Below are 21,880 nucleotides of genomic sequence, written 5' to 3'. Positions count from 1 at the left end.
ATCTTTGTTTTGGACAAAGAAGTTAAACAATGACTTTAAGTAATCCAACTTAGGGAGCAACTGGCAGAGTTAGCATTTGCATTAAATTCAATCTGGCTCCAACATCTACACTTATTCCATTATTTTGGAATTCTGTGACAAGATCAACAAGTGCTTTCCCCCAACCCCCAAAACAATGTACCACACATTTATTTTTCTCACTAACGTAAGTATTCATTTGGAGACAAAGTACACCTAATGTGAATGAGGACTCTGTTAGACTATTAGGATTCTTTTTTTTTTTTAATTTTTAATGTGTTTATTTATTTATGAGAGAGAGAGAGAGACAGCATGAGCAGGGGAAGGCCAGAGAGAGGGAGACACAGAATCTGAAACAGGCTCCAGGCTCTGAGCTAGCTGTCAGCACAGAGCCCGATGCGGGACTCAAACCCACAAACTGTGAGATCATGACCTGAGCCAAAGGTGGACGCTTAACCGACTGAGCCACCCAGGCACCCCTAGACTATTAGGATTCTTAAAGTATTACAGAAAGCCAGTACTTGTCTTGTATCTAGATTCTTTATCAGTGAGTCTTTATCCTCCAAGTAACTGTGAACCAAGTGTACCCAAAAAAAGGGAAGGGGATTATGTGAGAATTCTGCCCATAGAGAATTCTGCCCATAAAAGAAATGATATTCCCAAGGAGTATTGAAACTAGTTAAAAGCGAACAAAGACACATCCCCTAAAGTAGACAATTTGCACTGGTTTCAAGGGAAGGATATACCCAATGCATAAATGTCTTATTATTATCTTCCATCCTATGTGCCAAATACCATGCTAAGCACTCTACATGCATTATATCACTCTAAGGTAGGTACTGTTATCAGCTCCATCTAGATGAGCTAATTGAATACTTAATATCTTCTTAAAGGTTGCACACTTAATACATGACAGAGATGAAAAATGAGTGGCAATGGGAGAGACCGAATAATAGCTAGGAATCTATTCCAATAATACATGGAGTAAATTAACAATGGGTTGAAATAGGTTCAAGCGACCGAAGCAAGATGGGTCAAAGTCAGAGTGGTGGTCATGGCCCTGGAGGTGGCAAGAAGGATGACAAGGACAAGAAAAAGAAATACGAACCTCCTGTACCAACTAGAGTGGGGAAAAAGAAGAAGAAAACAAAGGGACCAGATGCTGCCAGCAAGCTGCCACTGGTGACACCTCACACTCAGCGCCACTTAAAATTACTGAAGTTAGAGAGAATTCAAGACTACCTTCTCATGGAGGAAGAATTCATTAGAAACCAGGAACAAATGAATCCTTTCGAAGAAAAGCAAGAGAAGGAAAAATCAAAGGTGGATGATCTGAGGGGGACCCCAATGTCGGTAGGAACATTGGAAGAGATCATTGATGACAATCATGCCACCGTGTCCACATCTGTGGGCTCAGAATACTACGTCAGCATTCTTTCCTTTGTAGACAAGGACCTGTTGGAAACAGGCTGTTCAGCCTTGGTCAACCTCAAGGTACATGCCATCATAGGGGTGCTCATGGATGACACAGATCCCTTGGTCACACTGATGAAGGTATAAAAGGCCCCCCAGGAAACATATGCTGATATTGGGGGTTTGGACAACCAGATCCAGGAAATTAAGGAATCTGTGGAGCTTCCTCTCACTCATCCCGAATATTACGAAGAGATGGGTATAAAGCCTCCAAAGAGGGTCATTCTCTACGGACCACCTGGCACAGGTAAAACCTTATTAGCCAAAGCAGTAGCAAACCAAACCTCAGCCACTTTCTTAAGAGTAGTTGGCTCTGAACTTATTCAGAAGTACCTAGGTGACGGGCCCAAACTCGTCCGGGAATTGTTTCGAGTTGCGGAAGAACATGCACCGTCCATCGTGTTAATTGATGAAATTGATGCCATTGGAACAAAAAGATACGACTCAAATTCCGGTGGCGAAAGAGAAATTCAATGAACAATGTTGGAACTATTGAACCAGTTGGATGGATTTGATTCAAGGGGTGATGTGAAAGTTATCATGGCCACAAACCGAATAGAAACTTTGGATCCAGCACTTATCAGACCAGGCCACATTGACAGGAAAACCGAGTTCCCCCTGCCCGATGAAAAGACTAAGAAGCGCATCTTTCAGATCCACACAAGCAGGATGACGCTGACCGATGACGTGACTCTGGATGACTTGATCATGGCTAAAGAGGACCTCTCCGGGGCCAACATCAAGGCAATCTGTACAGAAGCTGGTCTGATGGCCTTGATAGAATGCAGGATGAAAGTAACAAACGAAGACTTTAAAAAATCTAAAGAAAATGTTCTTTATAAAAAACAAGAAGGCACCCCTGAGGGGCTCTACCTGTAGCCACATTTGCCTTTAAGGAGATGGTCAGGAAGCTGCCAGAGGAACCTCGTCCAGTTGATCTTTCTTAGCAAACCCCCCCATTCCCCTTTCTGAGCCTGATGTGTAGGGCGCCCCCCCAGGCTGCCTTCATGTGTCAGCCACGTGCAGTGTTCTCCCCTCAATAAAGCGACTTCCTCCTCAAAAAAAACAAAAACAATGGGTTGAAATACAGTGAAAACAAAAAAAAAAAAAAAAGAAAGAAAAGAAAGGTCTAAACAAAAACTTGTTAATTGAAGGCTATAAGTAATTAAATACAGAATGGTTATTAAAATGTATTAATTTTTAAAATTATAATAAACAAAGCTGGTGCAGTTGTAAATGGTGAAACATATTGATACTATCAATATAAATGTGGAATATCCATTTAGGAAACAAATATGAAATTACATTTAAAAATATTAAAATATTCTCATTCTTTTTTAATTTTTTTAAAAATATTTTTTAATATTTATTTTCGAGAGAGAGAGACAGAGTGGGAGTGGGAGAAGGGCAGAGAGAGAGGGAGACACAGAACCTGAAGCAGACTCCAGGCTCTGAGCTGTCAGCACACACAGCCCGACACGGGGCTCAAACCCATGAACCATGACGTGAGCCAAAGTTGGGTGCTAAACTGACTAAGCCACCCAGGCACCTCTCATCTTTTTCTTGTTAATCAAGCTTTTAATTAACCCAAGGAATATTACTCAAAATGCACAAAGTTCCTTGTTATTTTTAATTCTTTAAAAAAAAAACTCAAAGGTATGAAAGGAAACCGAAATATTTAACATAAGCTGAATGGTAAACCTAAACTACAGTACAAATTCATATATTATGCAGGTCTGTATAACAAATATAAATATTTAGGGAAAAAGCATGCATTTATTTGATGTATTAATTGGGCAAAAAGCAGAAAACAGTATTGTATCTGTGCTGTGACTATAACTACTGGGAATAATTTATGCATAAAAGAAGTGAATACACACAAAAATTAATATGAGATGATTATCAGTTTGGTCGTAAGTGACTGAAACTGAACCCAAACTAGCTTAGGCAAAAGGAGAAACACTTTGACTTGTGGAATCAGAAATATTGAATTCTTAAACCATAAATATGCAAGGAAAAAGCTCGTTCTCATAAACAGTTGAGATAAAAAAACAAAATTCAACTGAGTAAATTTTAAAAGTCTAATTAGCTTTATTCAACAATTCATCAATCAGGCAGCATCCAATCTAGCAGACAAAAAGGAGCTCCAAGGAGCTGTACAAAATCAAAGACTTGTATAGACAGAAGGAAGCAAGAACAAGGAAATTAGGCAAAAAAGAAGACTGGTTATTGCAAGGTTACTTTTCTTTAGGGGATGCCAAAGTCTATGAGGCAGATTACCTAACTCATGCTGATCCTGGTTGACTGGTTTAAGATTCCATTTCTGGTACAGCCAGAAACTGTAATTAAGTCTTGGTTTGGTGACATGATTTGTTTTGGTGACATGGTTTGGTACAATAAGCAACTCCAATTTAGGCCTGCTGTCTTGCTTTTACACGTTGGAACCAGGGATTTTTAACATGGCAGGGAATCTCCAGGTCCTCTCACAAATACACTTCTGCTGCTTTCTCCACATGGCAGAAAAGATGAATCCCACAAGCTTTCTCATTTTAAATTTTAAAGTCTTCTCTACCTGTTAGTAAATTACTTCCTCGGTCTGTTGAAGAAATCCTAGGGTAATAAGAAACAAGTGTTGGGGACAATGTGGAGAAAAAGGAACCCTCTTGCACTACTGCTAACTGGTGCAGCCACTGTGAAAAACAGTACAGAGTTTTCTCAAACAATTAAAAATAGGACTACCCGATGGTCCAGGAACCACACTACTGGGTATTTACCCACCAAAATTACAAATCATTAATTCAAAGGGATACATGCACCCCTATGTTATTACAGTATTATTTACAATAGCCAAATTATGGAAGCAGCCCAAATGTCCATAGATAGATGAATGAAGAACAGGTGTTGTGTGTGTGTGCATGTGCGCACGCACACACACACAACTGGAATATTACTCAGCCATAAAAAGAGCGATATCTTGTCACTTGCAACAACATGGATATAGCTAGAGAGTATAATCCTAAGCAAAGTAAGTCAGTCAAAGAAAGCAAAATACCATATGATCTCACTTACATGTGGAATTTAAAAAACAAATGAGCAAGGGAAAACAGAGAGAGAGAGCGAACAAAAAACGAACTCTTCATTATAGAGAACAAACTGATGGTTCCCAAAAGGGACGTGAGTAGACAGGATAGGGGAAATAGGTGATGAGAATTAAAGAGTACACTTACAGGGTGAAAAAAAATAAAAATAAAATAAAATGATTAAAAAAAAACACTTAAGGGAGCCTGGGTGGCTCAGTCAGTTAAGCGTCAGACTCTTGGTTTTGGCTCAGGTCATGATCTCACGGTTCATGAGTTCAAGCCCTGCATCAGGCTCTGTGCTGGCAGTGCAGAGCCTGCTTAGGATTCTCTCTCCTTCTCTCTCTCCCCCTCCTCCACTTGCTCTGTCTCCATTGCTCTCAAATAAAATAAAAATAAACTTAAACAAAAAAAAAAATAAAATAAAACAAAACACTTACATCTTAGGGAAAAAGAAAAGAAACCCTAGGGTAGAGCTCTTATGTTCCTAGTGTAGCTCAGCTACCCAACAGCTGGATAAAGGAAGGCAGGACGTTTGGCTGAAAGTTCCTGCAAGACACATACAATGAGGCCGTGTAGCTTGCCAATGCAAAATCTGGATGCTATTATCAGAATGGGGAATAGACGCTGGGCATTCACAACCACAGCTGCCTACTCTAGGATCCAAGACAATATGACATGTGTAACCTCAACAAAAGTAGATAATTATCTTTGAAACATGTTGAGTATTCTGATATTGTGATTTATTAGAAATAGAATCTTGGTCTTCATCCTTGTTTCTGGCACAGAACTTCTAAAAAACCCTTGGAATTTCCTAAGTGATAACAGCAATAAAGGTGTCTGGATGTTTATAAAAATCCCCTTTCAACCACACCTGAGTTGATGTTAATGAGCTCACCTTTGGTTAGTTCTTAAAGATGGGGGTGCTGGTTCCCTAGAGAACCAACCTTGTGTTTGGGGGGTTGGAACTTTCAGTTCCAAACCCTACCACCTCCAGGAAGGGGAGAGAAGGGCTGGAGGTTGAACCAATCACCTAATGTCAGTGATTCCATGCCCCTGTAATGGAACCTCCATAAAAACGCAAAAGCACTATGTTCAGAGAGCTTCCAGGTTAGCGAGCATGTGGAAGTTCAGGGAGAATGGCAAGCCCAAAGAACACTGGGCTTCTTATCCCTTTCTCCAGCCCTTGCCTTATGTTCCTCTTACATCTTGCTCTTCTTGAATTACATCCTTTTATAATAAACTAGTAATTTAGTGAGTCGAATGTTTCTCTGAGTTCATTGAGCCACGCTAGCAAATTCATCAAATACAAGGAGAAGGCTGTGGGAATCTCCCCTCTATAGGTGGTTGGTCAAAAGCAAAGGTGAGGGGCACCTGGGTGGCTTAGTCCACTAAGCATCCGACTTTGGCTCGGGACATGAGCTCACGGTTCCTGGGTTCGAACCCCACGTCGAGCTCTGTGCTGACAGCTATCTCAGAGCCTGGAGCCTGCTTCAGATTCTGTGTCTCCCTCTCTCTCTGTCCCTCCCCTGTTCACGCTGTCTCTCTCTCTCTCTCTCTCTCCATCTCTCTCTCAGAAATAAATAAAAACACTTTAAAAAAGAAAAAAGAAGCAAAGGTGACAACCTAGACTTGCTATTGGCATTTAAAGGAGAAGTGGGTGCAGCCTTATAGGACCAACACCTTAACCTTTGAGATCTCATGTTACCTCCAAGTAGAAAGTATCAGAATTGAGTTAATTGCTTGCTGTTGTTGAAAGAAACACACATGCAAGCTGTGTCAGAATCAGAAGCATGCAAGATAATTCCAAGCAAAACCCTACTGAAATACAAAGGAAAACCTATTACAGTTAGCTTCGGCAACAGGTGACCCAGATGTAGAATTTCTGGGACTTAGCACTGAGGGGATGAGGTTCAAGAAAAAAATCATTATACCTATATTAGAGTAGTGCTATTGATGTTCTTCAATAAATAAACTTAATGTCAGCTAATTATCAGGGTGCCTGAGTGGCTCAGTCAGTTAAGCATCTAACTTCGGCTCAGGTCATGATCTCATGGTTTGTGGGTTTTAGCCCTGCATGGGGTTCTGTGCTGACTACTCAGAGCCTGGAGCCTGCTTTGGGTTCTGTGTCTCCCTCTCTCTCTGCCCCTCCCCTGCTCACACTCTGCTCTCTCTCTTAAAAATAAACAATCAAATCTTTTTTAAATAAAAATAAATGTCATTTAATTATTTAAAATCTGATGAAAATTCTTAAAATAAAAGTGAATTTTCAGCTATCATAAAAAATGCAGTAATTATTTTCTTTCACTTTTCACTGGCAAATAGAATGCTTTAAAACAAGAACTAGTTACTGACATAAAAAAAAATTTACACTTACACATAAAGCCATTGATCTCTAATCGAAAAGAAAAACTAATTTATGTGAAAAAAAATCTCTCATAAGTTACATTCCTTATTTTACTGTAAATAGGCATGAGAAAAAAGCAGGCTTCAAAAAAAAAAAAGAACAATTCATGTGATTCTCAGATACACTTTCCACAAATCAAATAGGCTTGGGGTTTTGAAAATATTTCCACAGCAACGAATTTCAGTGCCGTAAATTGAAGAGTATACATTCAGGTATTAAATAAACTTATAAAGACAAATGTAACTTATAAAGAAAAATGTCTCCCTCTGGAAATGGAATACATTTCCTACTGAAATGGACACACAGAAATGCAGAGATAACACAATGGTTCCATGATTGGGGGGGGAAACTTCATAAATCATTCCAAAGGCAGTTTGTTTAGACTTGTGCACATAAAGAGGAAAGTGTGATGCAAATTCCTGTTTCTTCTGAACCTGCTAAGAGTCCTGCCCACAGACAAGGTGATGGGTTAGTCCCTGAGCTGGGAGCAAACTTCACTCAGAAACAATGCACATTCTCAAGCCTCTGTCATACCAATAAGTGAAATAATATTAACATGGCTTTAGAAACTACAGCATGCTTATCATGTAATGCTCGATCATATAAAATTAAGATAAAAAATATAAAATCTTATCAATAAAATATAATTTTATTTTTACGTGTCTTAGTATTTGCATCAAATTGCACTATGATATAAAAGGCACTTGACATTGCATACTAGTCTTCATTTAATTACACCCTAGGTGGAGGATTAGGAAAGAAGTCCAAGCATTCATTGTAAGTTTTATTTTCTTATACAACCTACATAATTACAAGTTCATAGGAAGTGTTTAATAAGCTCAGAGGAAAACTTTCTATTATTTCCCAGCCCAATATACATATATCTTCAGGAAAAATCACACAACTTACCCTCCATGGTCACTGAATTACATTTTTACAACTGCATGATTTCTTTAGGTTATGGAGGCATAAGATAGTATCTACCATATTTTAAAGATGATTTTTAAACACATAAGATATAAAACATATTTTTAGATACTTAAAAAGTACTCAATTCAAAAAAAGGGGGGGCACTCAATTCATCAGTTCGAACCATCTTAGGCATTAACACTCATTTTCATTCTAAAACCTTTTTTTTCGTCTCCATTTCCCTCTTCCTTTCCCTCCCCAGAAATTCTCCACCAAAAGACAGCAGTCAGGAAAATACTACAAAAGCAGCCTTTAACAGAAATAATGGCACTAATGCTGAGGAAAAAACAAAGGTGGGTTTTGCTATTATTTGGGAAGTTAATGCATGACAAGAAAAATCTTAACAGTGTTTGCTGACCCTGTTCATTCTGAACCATGAAATTGCTTGAGCCACACACAGCAAATTACCAGCCGTGATAAGTGTAAGGGATTCTGCAGATGTATCACTCCTACACCGAGCAGCTACCCAAAGTGAACAGTCCTTGAATGCTGTGCACCAGAAAGAAGAGGGGTGGGTGCAGGAAAGGAGAGAAGGGTAAATGCCACAGTCACACCACCCAGGCCTCACATAGTGAGATGCTCTATCTTCATGAGATCCAGTAGAGCACAGTGGTTAACCACAGTGATTACATAATCACACTTCCCAAGTGCGAATCTTGACAGTTATTATTTTTTGTTGTGTGACCTTGAGCCAGGTGCTTAATCTCTCTGTGCCCCCAACCCTCTGTGTGCAAAATTTGCATGTATTAGTCTATTACAGCTGCCATAATAAAATACTACAGACTAGGTTGCTTCAAGAACATATTTATTTTCTTGCAGTTCCAAAGGCTTGAAGTCCAAGATCAAGGTGCTGGCAAGGTTCTCCTGAGGTTTCTCTCAACTGGTAAAGGGCTAACTCCTCCCTATGTCCTCACAGGCCCTTTTTGTGTTTTTGCGCATATCCCTGCATGTCTTTCTCTTCTCATAAGGGCGCTGGTACTGTGAATTAGGGCCTCACCCTTAGGATCACATTTAAACTTAATTGCCTCTTTAAAGGTCCTATCTCCAAATATAGTCACACTGAGGATTAGGACTTAAACACATGAATGGGGGGGGGGGGGCACACCATTCAGTCTGTGAAAATGCATAACAATAACACCTACCTCAGAGGCTTGTGAAAATTAAATGTGTTCATTTACATAAAGAGTCTGGTGCATGGTAAGTGCTGTATAAGTGCTTAACTATTAGGCTAAACTCCATTAAAGGTCCATTTCTAACAAGGACCCACAAATCACAGCATTAGTTGGATTAAAAACAGACATTTATAGTCTGTCTTTAAGATATCTTGTATTGGAATGGTGATATCTTTGAGGAAAATGTAGGACACATCTTGCTGGAAACATTTATCTCAATTCAAAACCTGGGTGGTTAATACAGAAATGTTAGTGGCTCCTAACCAGGAGCAAAACCAATATATAGGTTTGATTTTCTCACATTCCCAGTGGGACACAAAGGCGTTTTGTGTCTCAGGATTATGTGCTGATAAAGAATGGGGAAAGAATGTTTATGAGGAAGCAGACAAAAGCAGCCTGGCTCTCATGTATCCACACTTGGCAGCTGTAATGTAGTTTGGGTTATACCAATAATTTCCAATTATTTTACCTGTGGTCAATTCCCAAGCTGGAAAAGTGTGATGAGAACGTCAGGTCCATTTAAACAGACTCAAGTACTCCTGCGAACACCAAAATCTACCACTAAAATCAACATTAGGCTTATGTTAATACATGGGTTTTTTCTTTCTTGTTACTTTTTCAGTCACCCTGCATGATCCTGGCTGGACCGCTATGTACCACAAACATGATGGATACAAAAGAGAATGATGGGTAGCAGCAAGGACAAGGGCAGAAAAATTACTGCAAGCACAGGACGCTAAAAGCAAAGGCTGCGCGGTAACTTAATCGCCCAAGCTTTAAAGCAGGAAGGCAGCTAGGTGATGAAGCTTCCCCTGGGAACTGATTCACCAATGTTCCTGATATTTTTTTAATGAATGTAACATAAACTTCTAATTGTGAAAATCAGATCTATCACTCCCCTACCTCAAATCCTTTAATATCTTCAGGTTGCCTTCAAGATAAAGTCAATGCTCCCTGGCCCAGGATCCAAGGGTCTAGCCCACGTGGGTGGTTCAGCTCTCATGGTTAGTGAGTTTGAGCCTCACACCAGGCTCTCAGCTGTCAGTGTGGAACTCACTTTGGATCCTGTCTCCCTCTCTCTGCCCCTCCCTGCTCACATGCTGCCTCTCTCTCTCAAAAGTTATTTAATAATAAGTGTTTTTTTAAATAAGTAAACCCTCTTCGGTTCTCCCTTTACCCTACTAATTCCTGCACATCCTTAGAGCTCAACCCTTCCTAGGTGAATTCTTTCATATTTAAATTCCATCCACCCACCTCCAAATGAATGAGTAATATGCCTCTTCAGTGTGTTCCCACAACGCCAAAACCTAACAGTATTATCGAATTCACCACACCACTACACTGTAAATATTTAAGCCACTCCACTGCTCTGCATCTGGAAACTCCAAAGGTAAGACTTAACTTCATTTATGATGCTTTTCCCAACTTTTCCAGGTACAGCCAGTCCCCCCTGACCTGCCCCCATCTGTCTTCCAGCCCTTCGTGCCTAAGCGAGTTCTAACATTTATCAACATGTCCATTTCTCTCAACAGACTAAAGGTGCCGGATGTCAAAGTCTATACAGCACCTAAGACGGTGCCCAGCATACAACATACATTAGTGGCTTAACACATTTGTTGATATATCAATGGTGCATGGATAGAGAGTAGATACTAGAACCTGCTATTTGATGAATTTGCTTGGAGCTTTATGTTGATATTCACTGTCACCATTTTTTAAAAAGGATGTAATAGTTGAATTAAATGAGATTGTATGTTAAAAAAAAATAAGCTACATGCTGGTAAGTGTTGACAAAGATTTCCTGTCAAAACAAAATCCCTTAAAACTAGTATATTACATTTCGGATAGTTCAGATAGGGCTTGGGAACTTTTCTGATCCGCCAGAATTACAGTGTGTAAATAAGGAACAACTTTGAAACTGGTGTGCAACAGGTGGAGTGCTCAGTGGGAGCCCCAGAATAAGAAAACACTTTTGTTTCCCCAGGGTAAAAGGTTAGAGACCAACACAATGGTACAAAAGAAACAACAGAAGGAGAAAAAAGGTTTACAGGATTTATCTTGACTCTTTGGGAAAGAAAAAGTGTTACAAGCCTTCAATCGAAGTGGCCCCATGCTGTCATGCAATCCAAAAGCATTTTAAAATCTGCCCGCGATGTTTTCTAGTAAACATTTCCCAAAGAGCCTACGCCTTGATTTATGTGCATGAAAGAGAATTAGAGTATAACTCCTACATTTTACAATTCACATTAAAAGTGTCAAAATGCCCCAAAAGTATATGGGGAAAAATAAGAGTAGAGTTCCTATTTTTCTGACTTTAGTAAGCAGCTAAATGGTCGAAGCTTGGCCATTCTGAACCAAAAAAAAAAAAAAAAAGATTCTCAGTTCTCAGCTTTCTGTGTGTCCCTTTCCTAAGGCAATCCATTTTTTTTTTTTAAATTTTCCTTCTTTCTCCATATTTTGTTACATACCAATTCAGTGCAGTCGAAAAGAAACTGCATGAGTGGATGGGTGGATGAGCACTTATACATATAAATGTATTTTTATATATTCTAAAGAAGAGGAAGTTAACAGGGAAAGAACCTCAAAAATAATAAAGCTTATTACTCAAGTAAGCTAAGTTATAAAGGAGAGAAAAGCATTATGGAAAGGTGCCTGAGGGTAAGGATCCTGTTGTTTGGAACTGAAAACTAAGTTTTCAACAGATCCACATGTACAAATCCTTACACACATCCCTTCAATCATAACTGGAAAATAAGAATATTCAGTCATGATGCCCAAAACAGAAGTATGCATGGGAAAAGTAACGTGCAGATTTGTTTTTAAACTTTCAGGGAGGCAAAGGCCCAAAAACCCCAACTTTAACATTCTCCAGGTTGGTAAATGTTACAGTTCAAACTGGGTGTGTAGGCAGCACGTCCCACCCTTCACCCTCACTATTCCATCAGCAAGGTCCATCATGCCTACTTTAAAACTACCTCTCCTACCTGTCCACTTCTCTCTCACCTTACCCTCCACAGGCTACATACCTCACTTAGATTAGAAAGGTTTCTTCCTTGGGGCGCCTGTGTGGCTCAGTCAGTTAGGCGTCCAACTTCAGCCCAGGTCATGATCTCACCATTTGTGGGTTCAAGTCCCGCATCTGCTATCAGCCCAGAGCCCACTTCGGATCCTCCATCTCCCTTTCTCTCTGTCCCTCCCCTGCTTATTCTCTCTCTCTCTCTCTCTCCCTCCCTCTCTCTCAAAACGAAATAAATTTAAAAAAAAAAAAAAAAAATGTCCTCCTAACCGCTCTCACCAAAATACAAAATTCAGATGGCTCCCTCCAAACTATTTTTTGCACTACGCTGAGAGTGACCCTTATAAAACGAAAATCTGATCATGACCTTTTCAACTTTGGTTCCATATTTTCCACATAATAAAATCCCCACAATTACTTACAGTCAAGCTTCTCTTCACAGTGCCCTCTCCAAGAATGGTGGACTGTTAGTTGCTAAAATGCACTACATTTTACATTTACATTTACATTCTCTCCAGTCCCTATGCAAGTTGTGCTCTTTACCTAGAATCTTCTGCCCATCTCCCTTCACAACAAGAATTCCTGGGGCACCTGGGTGGTTCAGTCAGTTGGGCATTAGACTTTGGTTTCCGCCCAGGTCATGATCTCCCTGTTCATGGTATGGAGCCCCATGGGAGGCTCTGCACTGAGAGAGGGGCCTGCTTGGAATTCTCTTTCTCTCTTTCTCTCTCTCTCTTTCTCTCTCTCCTCCACTCACGGTCTCTAAATTAATTAGTTAATTAATTTAGGGGGAGGAAACAGAATTCCTGTTCACTCTTTCATTCTTAGTAACTGCAAGGCAAAGACAATCTTCCTGAGAGACATTCTACTAACTCCTTCATAGCACTTTACAAACTTAGGATTACTTATCTATAAGTATCTGTTTAACAATTGTCTACCCTAGACTGGAAGGACCATAATATAAGGTTCATGCTGAAAAGGATCATGTCCTCAGTCCCCATAGCATGCCATAGTGAAGGTATACAACGCATTTTTAAAGATTCATTGAAAATGCCCTCCAAAGCCTTGGAAGAAGAAGACCTAATGGGACAGTTGGAAAAAAACATTTTCCTAAATCTTAAGGTAGAAAAGTAGGACAGAGGGAGAAGGGTCTGGTCCTAAAACCCTATCCAGGAGTAAAGTAGAAATCAGAGGATATTAATTATAAATTTCTACCTATGCCTGTTATTTATTACAGAATTTATCATATACTTTAGATCCTGACAGTTTCTAACTAACTGTTTTACATATAGTTAGTATTTAGTAAATGATTGCTTCTTTTTTTTTTTTTTAATTTTTTTTTTTTTTTTTTTATTTCTAGGAGAGAGAGAGAGACAGCGTGAGCAGGGAAGGGTCAGAGAGAGGGAGTCACAGACTGAAGCAGGCTCCAGGCTCTGAGCTGGCAGTCAGCACAGAGCCCGACGTGGGGCTCGAATACACGAACCGCGATATCATGACCTAAGCGAAAGTTGGACGCTTAACCGACTAAGCCACCCAGGCACCCCAAATGATTGCTTCTTAATGTAAAATATTAAACCAGAATGAAGTACTAGAACTTTAATTTTAGATCTTAGGATATAAGACCAGATCCAGTTTTAATGCTTATATGGTCTTGTCCTGGAGGATCAGAAAGACAGCAAACTTGAAAATAATATAACTTCCTTCAGCTTGACCATTAATAATAACATATATAGTCCTTAAAATTATTTTTTTAAATGTTTTATTTATTTCTAGGAGAGAGAGAGAGACAGCGTGAGCAAGGGAGGGTCAGAGAGAGAGGGAGTCACAGACTGAAGCAGGCTCCAGGCTCCGAGCTGGCAGGCAGCACAGAGCCCGACGCGGGGCTCGAACCCACGAACCGTGAGATCATGACCTAAGCGAAAGCCTGACGCTTAACCGACTAAGCCACCCAGGCGCCCCTCCTTAAAATTATTACTATCCTTTAAAATTCATTATCTTCTAAATAAATAATGTATAAACCAACCTTAATTAACACTTTTTAGATTTATAGAAAGTATAAATGTTACACAAGGTATGGTAATGAACTAATGATGACATAATTGACATTTTCAGGTATGGCTTGTGGAATTTTTTTTTTCATCACAGTAAGTATGGTCTGTAATTCCCCCAACCACCTCCCCTCTGGCAACCATAAATTTGTTCCTACAGTTAAGAGTCTGTTTTTTAAGAGAGGGAGGGAGGCAAACCACAAGAGACTCTTAAATCCAGAGAACAAACTGAGGGTGGATGGGGTGGATGTGGGGTGGGGGAGAGGGGTAAATGGGTAATAGAGATGGAAGAGGGCACTTGTTGGGATGAGCACTGGGTGTTGTATGTAAGCCAATCTGACAATAAATTATATTTTATTTTCCCTGGGTGCTCAGACACAGCCAAGGAATTGTAGGTCCTTACATTATATTTTTTACAAAGTCTGTTTTTTGATTTCTCTCTCTCCCTCTTTGTGGAATTGTTCTTATTTTATAATAAAATCCTTTAGAAACAAAGAAGACCACAGTGTCCCTTGGAAAAATTTTACTCAAAATATGTTTATAGTACTTGGCGTAGTATACGAAGGAAGGCCAAGGTGGCTGTGGAGTCAGAAAACACTAAGGGGTAATAAACATTAGGTTACTTATAAGCTCAAAGGGTAACAGCCAAAAAGGATAACAAAATAATTCTATGCTATAACTCTCCCGTATATACAATAATAGCATGTGATTAATCACTGATAAAATTGCCATGTATCAATTGTCAGAACTGGAGATGATTGTGCTCTATACTCTCAGCAGCTAAGTAAATTTTCACTTCAGAGGGACAAAATAAACATACCAGGGTGTGAGTAGCAGAAAACTAATCTTAATGTTAATAGTTTCAAGATTCCAGGTAATGAAGGAAATAAGTAACATTAAAATAAGCACCACCTTAAATACTTTTTATTTGGGGCATCTGGGTGGCTCAGTCGGTTGAGCATCTGACTTTGGCTCAAGTCATGATCTCACAATTCGTGGGTTCAAGCCCTACGTTGGGCTCCATGCTGACAGCTAGCTCAGAGCTGGGAGCCTGTCTTCAGATTCTATAACTCCCTCTCTCTGACCCTCCCCTGCTCTCTCTCTCTCTCTTTCTCTCTCTCAGAAATAAATAAAACATTAAAAATAAATAAATAAATATTTTGTATTTAATTATCCCTGACTATATACCAAAAATAATAAAAATAATAATACTTTCAGCACTACCTAGACGGAAGTAAAACTGCTATAATGAGATTATTATTTTTATTTTTTATTTTGGGATAGAGAAAGTGCAAGTGGGGACAGGGCAGAAAGAGAGAGAGAGAGAGAGAGAGAGAATCCCAAGCAGATTCTGTGCTATGAGCACAGAGTCTGACATGGGGCTCAAATCCATGAACCATGAGATCACGACCTGAGCCAAAGTCAGACATTTAACTGAGCCACCCACGCACCCCTAAATACTTGAATTTTTTAACTTGCTTTGAAATGAGTACATGTAAAGTTTCACAGTCAAGTAAACATCAATATAAGTTATATATTTAAATACCTCAGCTTTCTTGTTTTAATTTTGACTGAATTCTTCCTACTTATCCTCCTTTATTTCTTATTCCAACACCCTTACACATACTCTCCCAGTTTTTATTCATCCATTTTTGATCATCCCTGTTCTCTTAGTTTAGATCTGAAGTTTATGTAATTATCACTTATTAGAATTTCTTTTTCCCTATTAGATGTAGTTAACACACAAACAGTAAAATCTCATTAACTGAAGGGTAGGGTAAAGTCATTGTGTGAATTATTTTAAAATCTGAACTGCAGAAGGCTTTAAAAGAATATGTTTTTATACTTTGAAGTATTTGTTCTAATAGTAAGTTTTTTTAACATGTTGACTCACATAACTCCCCTAGAGACTTTTTCTCATGAATAGGTATGGATGCCTTGCTATTAGCATCCCGTTCATAGCTGAAGTATGGAAAGCTCAAACAATTAGTTCTCTTAGGAACCGTAAATAAATCCCCTGAAACCGTAGTCATCTTATTTCCTTAAAACTTGCTTTCTGTCAAATTGTTAAAAACAAATAATAAATCACAGCCTAGCTTTCATTCCAAGGAGCCTAACTTACAATCTATGGACAATTCTCAATTTCAAAACAGGTCATCTTCTCCACCTGGGCTCCTGGATGGGGGCAGGTCTTCAGGCCTGCTCCTCCCAGCAGGGCCCAGGGAATCTACATTTGGGGCACTTGCTTGAGAAACCTCAACACTTGTTAGAATCCTTGCTCTTCCTGCCCACTTAAATTAACCAGCTCCCTCCAACCCACGGTGAGGGGGAGAGGGGGCAGACATTTACTCCGTTCAATAAACAGCACTTGGCAAAGAGCCTTCCTCTACCTGATTAGCATCCCAATATCCTCCACTGCTTTTACTAGGACTACATTAAAGGGCTGCTGGAGAGCGGAGGCATCAATGCTCCTCTGTCCAGATAACTGCCTGTTCCTCTAAATGTTTAATTATGATAATGTTCATAACTCTAAGACTTCAGGATTGTACCAAATTAGGAGGTTATGCTATACTGACATACAAAATGCAAAATACATATATTCTTATCATTATATCCTGGAATTAGGCCATAGAATAAATATGGAATGAAAACATTGATCTTAACAAGAAGTTTGGCTAGATGGCCACATAGAAAGCCAGATGACTGAAAGGAAGAATGACAGAAAGTCAAAAGACAGACAGCAGACAGACAACGAGTTATTTTACTAGCTTTTATTTGTTGAAATACCTCCACTTACAAAGGTTTTGAGTTTCTTTTTTGTTCCTTTGTTGTTGTTTTTCTTTAAGTCTTAGGTATCTTTTTATTTAGAATTTTTTAGACGTTCCACTGAGTATCACCATTGGTATTTTTTAAATTAAATTTTACATAACATAGTGTTTTCTTTTAAAATCAAAATGCAGGTGGGGCACCTGGGGGGCTCGGTTGGTCAAATGTCTGACTTTGGCTCAGGTCACAATCTCACAGTTCGTGAGTTCGAGCCCCAGGCTGGGCTCTGTGCTGACAGCTCAGAGCCCTGAGCCTGCTTCAAATTCTGTCCCTCTCTTGCTGCCCCTCCCCTGCTTCTCTCTCTCTCTCTTTCTCTCTCTCTCTAAAACCTAAATAAACATTTAAATAAATAAACAAGGGGCGCCTGGGTAGCTCAGTCAGTTAAGCGTCTGACTTCTGCTCAGGTCATGATCTCACGGTTCGTGGGTTCGAGCCCCATGTCGGGCTCTGTGCTGACGGCTGGCTCAGAGCCTGGAGCCTGTTTCAGATTCTGTGTCTCCCTCTCTCTCTCTGACCTTTCCCTGCTCATGCTGTCTCTCTCTCTCAGAAATAAAACATTAAAATTTTTAAAAAATAAATAAATAAATAAATAGAAAGTAAAATCAAGATGCAGGTTTATTTGAAGACACATATGAATAAGTTTGTATAGGTTTGTCCAAAGTACATTTGCCTTCTGTTGTTTTGTCAAGAGTAACATCAAAATAGGAAAAGCAAATATAAATAAAAACTATAAGTTATATAAAAGTACTTCTATAAAAGTACCCAATAGGAGTGATCTCTACTCCTGAAACACTGAATTAAAAATTTAGAGTTTGAAAAATACTTTTTTTTAATAATTAAGCCCAACATGGGGCTCGAACTCACAACTCCCAAGATCACGAGTCGCATGGCCTTCCAACTGAGCCTGCCAGGCACTCCCTGAAAAATACTTAAAAGCCACTTAATCCAATCATCCCTAGTCAAATCTGGTAGTCAATTCATATTTTAAGAGCCAAATAGTAAGTTATTATAACTTACAATTGTGTAGATTGTATGAGGTGGAAAAGCACATTCACATAAATTACCTTATTTGATCCTTGTAACTCTCTAAATAGTTAGGGCATTAATGGCCATATCTCCAAACTGAGGATAAGGAAATAGACACAGCTAAATTAAATCACTCATTCACGAAATTAGGCAAACTCTGTATTCTTTAAAGTACACCGAACTGCCACAACATAATAGTCAAAGACTAATGTTGGAGTTTATAAACTGCATACATAGTTGTTGCACACATCACAGAACTTGGGTTATATCACACAATTGCTGTGAGCATTATATGAAAAACTGGCGTGCTTTCCTGCTGTTTCGGACAAACCCACAGGGAAAAATTCATTTCATGCTTTGATTCAGTATACATAGACAAAAATATATAAATCTATTTAATTAAAATCAAAATTTCATGAAATAATACTTCCTGTGTGGTATGCATGCCTGTTTTTATTATCGTTGTTATATTCTCTTCTATTTCATGGTTTGTTTGTTTTTTAATTTGGCTGCCACCTACTGAACTGAATTCCATACCCACAAAATCGGTGGTTATGAATGCAGTTTGAAAATACTGAACTGATGCTTATATAGTACCTAAGTCCAGTGTTAGATCCAGTAAACACTAAAATTTTAGCTACTGAAAATAATATTTTTGAAAGTTAATGTTGCAATAGGTTAAGGGACCTAAATCTTTAAAGAAGGATTCTTTTCTTCACCCTTGAAATGACAGTCTAGAGAAGACATGTAAACACCGCAGAGAAATAACACAAATGGCTTCAGTTTCTGACCACAGTATCAGGTAAAATCCTAATGCCCACGCATTGTTAGGTCATGTCATCAGGTTTCAACAAAGTGGGTAAGACAGTGAGAAATGAATTACAGATCTTTATCAGGCCCTGATGAGTAAAGAGTGTTGCAACGGAAAGTAAAACAAAATAGAAGCTGTCTTCTACAAATGCTCTAAAATGGTTTGTCCTGGATAATATAATCACTTGATCACCTTAGCAATGGGGCAAGGCAGGGGGCGGGGGGTTGGGGAGGTGCTTTCATTTCAATCACCGTGTCCACTATTGGTAAGCTTTCCAGCCTTAAGAATTACTACAGTATACCTAACAATTACGTCTTTGATTATGCTTAGCTAATTCAGTCATCATTCTGAATATCAACTAATTGCTATAGTATTATAGGCATAAAGTAAGAGACTGAGTTTAACATCTACTGATTCCAGGCACACAGCAGAAACTGATTTATAAAGTAAATCCTGAGAGTTTATATTAACATATGCCTCTTTCCTATAACCACATTTAAGTGCAGAAAAACAAAACTTCTAGCCAATTTAGTACTACACATTTATTAATACGAAGTAATATTTGTCTCTGTGTCTTTTCCCACTTGGTTTCTTCAAGGAAGAGAGATCACTAATTAAGAAGAATTAAAATCTGTATTTTGTTTTGAATAAACGAAGAAAAATTTTTATGAAATCTAGTTTTAAATTGTAAAGTTTGTAATGCTTCCAAATTCTTGAAATTTTTCTTATGTAAGGTAGGAAAGTTTTTTTTTCCAAATAGGAGATGAAAAATTTTTATGTAAGATATACAGAGAAAAGTCATCAGAGAGAAATCCATTTTGCCAAAATAACACTTGGATCCTTTCAGCAGTTTGTCATTGTATTACTAAACTGAATACACACACACACACACACACACACACACACACACACACACACCTTCCAACCAAAAGGAACAAAACATACATATGCGCATATACACAATCTAGCCATTTCACAAAATATCTCACAATATACTCCAAAGTATGAATATCTTACTTTTAGACACTATCTTTTTTTGTGGGGAGAGCCTAACAAAAACATACATGACACAAGAATTTTCATTTATCACTGCAGTATTAACTTACATGACATTTTTTAGAACATGAAATAGTCTTATCCTATGGAAATACTACAAGAGCATATGTTAAAACAACACTCAACTTTTATGTGACACTGATAGAGATTTAAAAATAAAAAAGAATTTTAGATAAGTAAAATAATCATAAGTAACTTTGGCAAACAAATGATAATTCAGTAGAAAATAATAAAAGATCGTGAAATCAAGAACTGAAATAAATTTGAGAAATATATGCCTTGTATTAAAAAAATGTAGATTTTGTAGACCTTACTTCCATAGACATCCAAAAAAGTCCATCAAAGCAGCAGTGTATAGCACACCAGGATATAAATCCGTTCACTTTCACTAGCATGTTTACTCTTTAAATATTTTTAAATGACTTAAATGTTAGGTGCTCTCGTAGGCCACAGCAATATGCTATTATAAGGATTATAAAATAATTTTATTTTTTTAATGTTTTATTTATATCTGAGAGAGAAAGAGACAGTGTGAGGAGGGGAGGGTCAGAGAGAGAAGGAGATACAGAATCTGAAACAGGCTCCAGGCTCTGAGCTGGCTGTCAGCACAGAGCTCGACGCAGGACTCAAACCCACAAACCGTGAGATCATGACCTGAGCCAAAGTTGGACACTTAACTAACTGAGCTACCCAGGTGCCCCGTTTATAAAATAATTTTAAAAGGTATATTGGTTGGAAACCCACCACCTACTGTATCATATTCTGGAAAAGATGGTGCTTAACATGAAAATGTACTAATTCAAAGGTATTTAAAAACTTACTCTTTAAGTATACTTGAGCATGGCTCTCAGGAGAGTGACTACTCACACTGACACTTATGACCAAAGATATTCACCCTGTATGGTGAGAAAACTTCAATTCAGCAGGAAGAGAGACTTCTTAGAACTTTTCCTGTAAACTCCATAATGGATTCTCCCAAAGCCTTCTGGGCTAAAGTACTATCTATGAACCTACACTTAGTTGGAAACTAAATCCTCAATAATAGGTTTCAATATGAACTAGTCTTTCTCACACTAAATTCTTCTTTATTGGGAGACTGTTACAGAAAAGCCTCATAATTAAAGAGGATTCACTCACTGTACCCATCACACCCATATCCAAGATTATAAATAGCATTGAGTGGTATGCCAGAGTCAACCCAAGCCAACTGCTAACCATCAACTGTTAAATTTTCCAACAATTTTGTGAGCCAGTTGTTAATCAATTGCCATTTTAAAAACTAAATTATATAAACTTAGAGTTGAACAAATTACATTTAAAACATTATTAATTACAGTTAAAAATTATTAACTCAAAACTCATTACTTCCTAAATATTTTACTACATTTTACTATTACTATATTCTCTTTACATTCTTGAAGTTACTTACTTCTCTTGGATTTGTATGGTAAAACACGCTATATAACAGTATGCCACTACTCATCTTCCCCAACACTGTGTTCAGTGATGTCGCACTGGTAATCTGAAACCAGCCACAGCGGTAGCATTTACAACCATGGGAAATGGCAAATGCTAAAACCTCAATTTGGGTTTTGGGTTTTTCTGTTTTTTGTTTTTGTTTTGTTTTGCTTTGTTTTTGAGAGCACACTTTAAGCATTTACCATCATCACCATTATTTCCTCAGTTGTCCATGAGCACTTTGTGGCCATTCTTGAGCATTTGCCATTGATGGCCTTCTGCTCCAGAAAAGACTAACCAGTCACCCCAGCAGTGAACAGGGAGATGTCTTCTCCCCACATCCAAATGGTACTCTCTCATTGTACTTCCCACTCTGCATTATAACTTGTTATTTCTAGATCCTCCAACTAGAAGGATGAAAAAAAAAAAAAAGACTAGAAGTTAGCCTGAACTACACTGGTTAGAATGTATAGCTCATCTAGGGACACTTGGGTGGTTCAATCGCTTGGGCATCTGACTTTGG

At 38.5% G+C, this 21,880-nt stretch overlaps 2 protein-coding genes across 7 annotated transcripts in view; one reads left to right on the top strand and one right to left on the bottom strand.

Annotated features, from left to right (window-relative positions):
- PTPRK (protein tyrosine phosphatase receptor type K) overlaps window positions 1-21,880 on the bottom strand; it is a 561,746-nt gene that overhangs the window by 522,548 nt on the left and 17,318 nt on the right. The gene's annotated exons all lie outside the window — the stretch shown is intronic.
- On the top strand, window positions 1,046-2,480 carry LOC120248557 (26S proteasome regulatory subunit 4-like). The gene is given in 1 exon segment (XM_039256929.1): window positions 1,046-2,480. A coding segment is annotated over 1 exon segment (1,323 nt). The 5' UTR covers window positions 1,046-1,047; the 3' UTR covers window positions 2,371-2,480.

This window comes from Hyaena hyaena, unplaced genomic scaffold, assembly GCF_003009895.1.
Source record: "Hyaena hyaena isolate Hyena2069 unplaced genomic scaffold, ASM300989v1 scaffold_596, whole genome shotgun sequence".
Taxonomy (NCBI): Eukaryota; Metazoa; Chordata; class Mammalia; order Carnivora; family Hyaenidae; genus Hyaena; species Hyaena hyaena.
The sequence above is the reverse complement of the archived record's forward strand: the minus strand, read 5'-3'. Positions and strand labels throughout refer to the sequence as shown.